General features: G+C 44.0%; 1 protein-coding gene across 1 annotated transcript; it reads left to right on the top strand.

Moving 5' to 3' along the window:
• The first annotated feature begins 315 nt into the window (after positions 1-315).
• Positions 316-3,073, top strand: LOC138656832 (putative uncharacterized protein DDB_G0282133). Its single transcript, XM_069744110.1, has 2 exons — positions 316-662; positions 1,402-3,073. The coding sequence occupies exons 1-2, from the start codon at positions 316-318 to the stop codon at positions 3,071-3,073; spliced, it is 2,019 nt and encodes a 672-aa protein (XP_069600211.1).

The following is a 3,073-nucleotide window of genomic DNA, read 5'->3' as shown; positions in this document are numbered from 1 at the left end:
TCCCATCCGATACCGATACTTTCAAATATCGGGAGGTATCGCTCAACACTAGTCTTGAGCGAAGGTCTTAGGTTTTGTCTGTTTAATGGCCAGTGTGAACATGGTCCTACACATAACATGTATGCCAATTTATACTCCAGTTCATTTCTTTCGGCACCAGTGTGTCGTGTATGGAAGACATCGGGTCATATTATGCCCTTGGGTTGGTAGATATGTAGAGGCAGAAGAATAACTCTTGAGGTTAGAGTTATCCCTCAACCTGAGGGGGGAGGAAAAGGTTTGTCTGCCCTATTTGAGTAGACCCTTAGTATGACTATGGACAGTAATTGGGGTGCCCAGAATTTTCACTGGAGCACAGGATCTTCAAGTCATCATATTTGTATATCATTCTTGTGCATTTGGCCTTATCAAAATGCCCTCCTCAACTTTTCTACTAAATCAAACTTAGATTACCGTAGATCAATAGAACAACAGGCAGTGATAACACAGAATGTAAATATGAAAAAGTCACCATCCCCACACATAAAGCTCGATACAACACCCACTTATGATGTCCGCCACTGGGAGATCATGTCTACAGTCACAACCACAAACTTGCCCTCAACACGTTTTCCATCATCGAGATTTACTGAACTAATATTAATGATTCCAGGAGTGTTGAGGTAAGAAGAGGCTGCTCACACTGCTGCCCACACTGTCTTTCTGATCTTATACTGGAGATTCCAAGAGTGCTTTGGTAAGTAGAGGCTGCTCACATTGCTGTCCACCATGTTATTCTGCATAATAACACATGGTATAGGTAGCTCCAGTTCACACCATAGGTGCTGCCTACCGCACATGCTCATAGAAACCTAACCAAGAATGGTAGGACAGGAGCCTGTCAGTCGAGCAAGATGGGGACCATTTTAATTTTATAGTGATTAACTTCGAAGACGAAACAATTGTGATCTGCTAATTAATATTATTTAAGAATTTATATGTAATAATGACTTTTTTTTAGTTAATTACTATTTTCTATATCTGTAGAACCTCTTTAAATGCATACCCTATCTACTACATTTCACCAAAAGCAAAGAACCCAGTGATGAAAGACCCAATTCCTAAGCGCTATTTTAAATGGATACAACAACTACCCATTATAATCTATGGTGCTATTCACATGTCCATGTTTTTTACGAACCGCGTGGCGATGCAAAATTCACAGAGTCCTGTCCTTTTTCCCAGTATCAAGAAGAAACAGGCCAACATAAGTCTTTGGGTCTGTAAGAAACACATAAAACACATGGATGGTATCAGTGTGCTGACCATATTTAACACTGCAAAGTATAGGAGAAGCTTTGTCATTGATTTATCCATCTGTGAAGAACACTGATTACACATTGATGGTAAAAAACGGACAAGCGGACCATACACTGATGACAACCTGATCCAGAGCACTGATGACAACCTGATCCAGAGCACTGATGACAACCTGATCCAGAGCACTGATGACAACCTGATCCAGAACACTGATGACAACCTGATCCAGAGCACTGATGACAACCTGATCCAGAGCACTGATGACAACCTGATCCAGAACACTGATGACAACCTGATCCAGAGCACTGATGACAACCTGATCCAGAGCACTGATGACAACCTGATCCAGAGCACTGATGACAACCTGATCCAGAACACTGATGACAACCTGATCCAGAGCACTGGTCACAACCTGATCCAGAGCACTGATGACAACCTGATCCAGAACACTGATGACAACCTGATCCAGAGCACTGATGACAACCTGATCCAGAACACTGATGACAACCTGATCCAGAGCACTGGTGACAACCTGATCCAGAGCACTGATGACAACCTGATCCAGAGCACTGATGACAACCTGATCAAGAGCACTGATGACAACCTGATCCAGAACACTGATGACAACCTGATCCAGAACACTGATGACAACCTGATCCAGAACACTGATGACAACCTGATCCAGAACACTGGTGACAACCTGATCCAGAGCACTGATGACAACCTGATCCAGAACACTGATGACAACCTGATCCAGAGCACTGATGACAACCTGATCAAGAGCACTGATGACAACCTGATCCAGAACACTGATGACAACCTGATCCAGAACACTGATGACAACCTGATCCAGAGCACTGATGACAACCTGATCCAGAACACTGATGACAACCTGATCCAGAGCACTGGTGACAACCTGATCCAGAGCACTGATGACAACCTGATCCAGAGCACTGATGACAACCTGATCAAGAGCACTGATGACAACCTGATCCAGAACACTGATGACAACCTGATCCAGAACACTGATGACAACCTGATCCAGAACACTGATGACAACCTGATCCAGAACACTGGTGACAACCTGATCCAGAGCACTGATGACAACCTGATCCAGAACACTGATGACAACCTGATCCAGAGCACTGATGACAACCTGATCAAGAGCACTGATGACAACCTGATCCAGAACACTGATGACAACCTGATCCAGAACACTGATGACAACCTGATCCAGAACACTGATGACAACCTGATCCAGAACACTGATGACAACCTGATCCAGAACACTGATGACAACCTGATCCAGAACACTGATGACAACCTGATCAAGAGCACTGATGACAACCTGATCCAGAACACTGATGACAACCTGATCCAGAACACTGATGACAACCTGATCCAGAACACTGATGACAACCTGATCCAGAACACTGATGACAACCTGATCCAGAACACTGATGACAACCTGATCCAGAACACTGATGACAACCTGATCCAGAACACTGATGACAACCTGATCCAGAACACTGATGACAACCTGATCAAGAGCACTGATGACAACCTGATCCAGAACACTGATGACAACCTGATCCAGAACACTGATGACAACCTGATCCAGAACACTGATGACAACCTGATCCAGAACACTGATGACAACCTGATCCAGAACACTGATGACAACCTGATCCAGAACACTGATGACAACCTGATCCAGAACACTGATGACAACCTGATCCAGAACACTGATGACACCTTCACCATTTTTTCATGA

Source organism: Ranitomeya imitator, chromosome 1 (genome assembly GCF_032444005.1).
Source record: "Ranitomeya imitator isolate aRanImi1 chromosome 1, aRanImi1.pri, whole genome shotgun sequence".
Lineage (NCBI taxonomy): Eukaryota > Metazoa > Chordata > Amphibia > Anura > Dendrobatidae > Ranitomeya > Ranitomeya imitator.
The sequence above is the reverse complement of the archived record's forward strand: the minus strand, read 5'-3'. Positions and strand labels throughout refer to the sequence as shown.

What these genes read in the sequence shown, in the direction of transcription:
- LOC138656832 (XM_069744110.1), top strand. Translation starts at nt 316, where the DNA reads ATGGACAGTAATTGGGGTGCCCAGAATTTTCACTGGAGCACAGGATCT. An exon ending in ATGATTCCAGGAGTGTTGAG is followed by an intron (nt 663 to 1,401) that starts GTAAGAAGAGGC and finishes AAAACGGACAAG; the next exon opens with CGGACCATACACTGATGACA.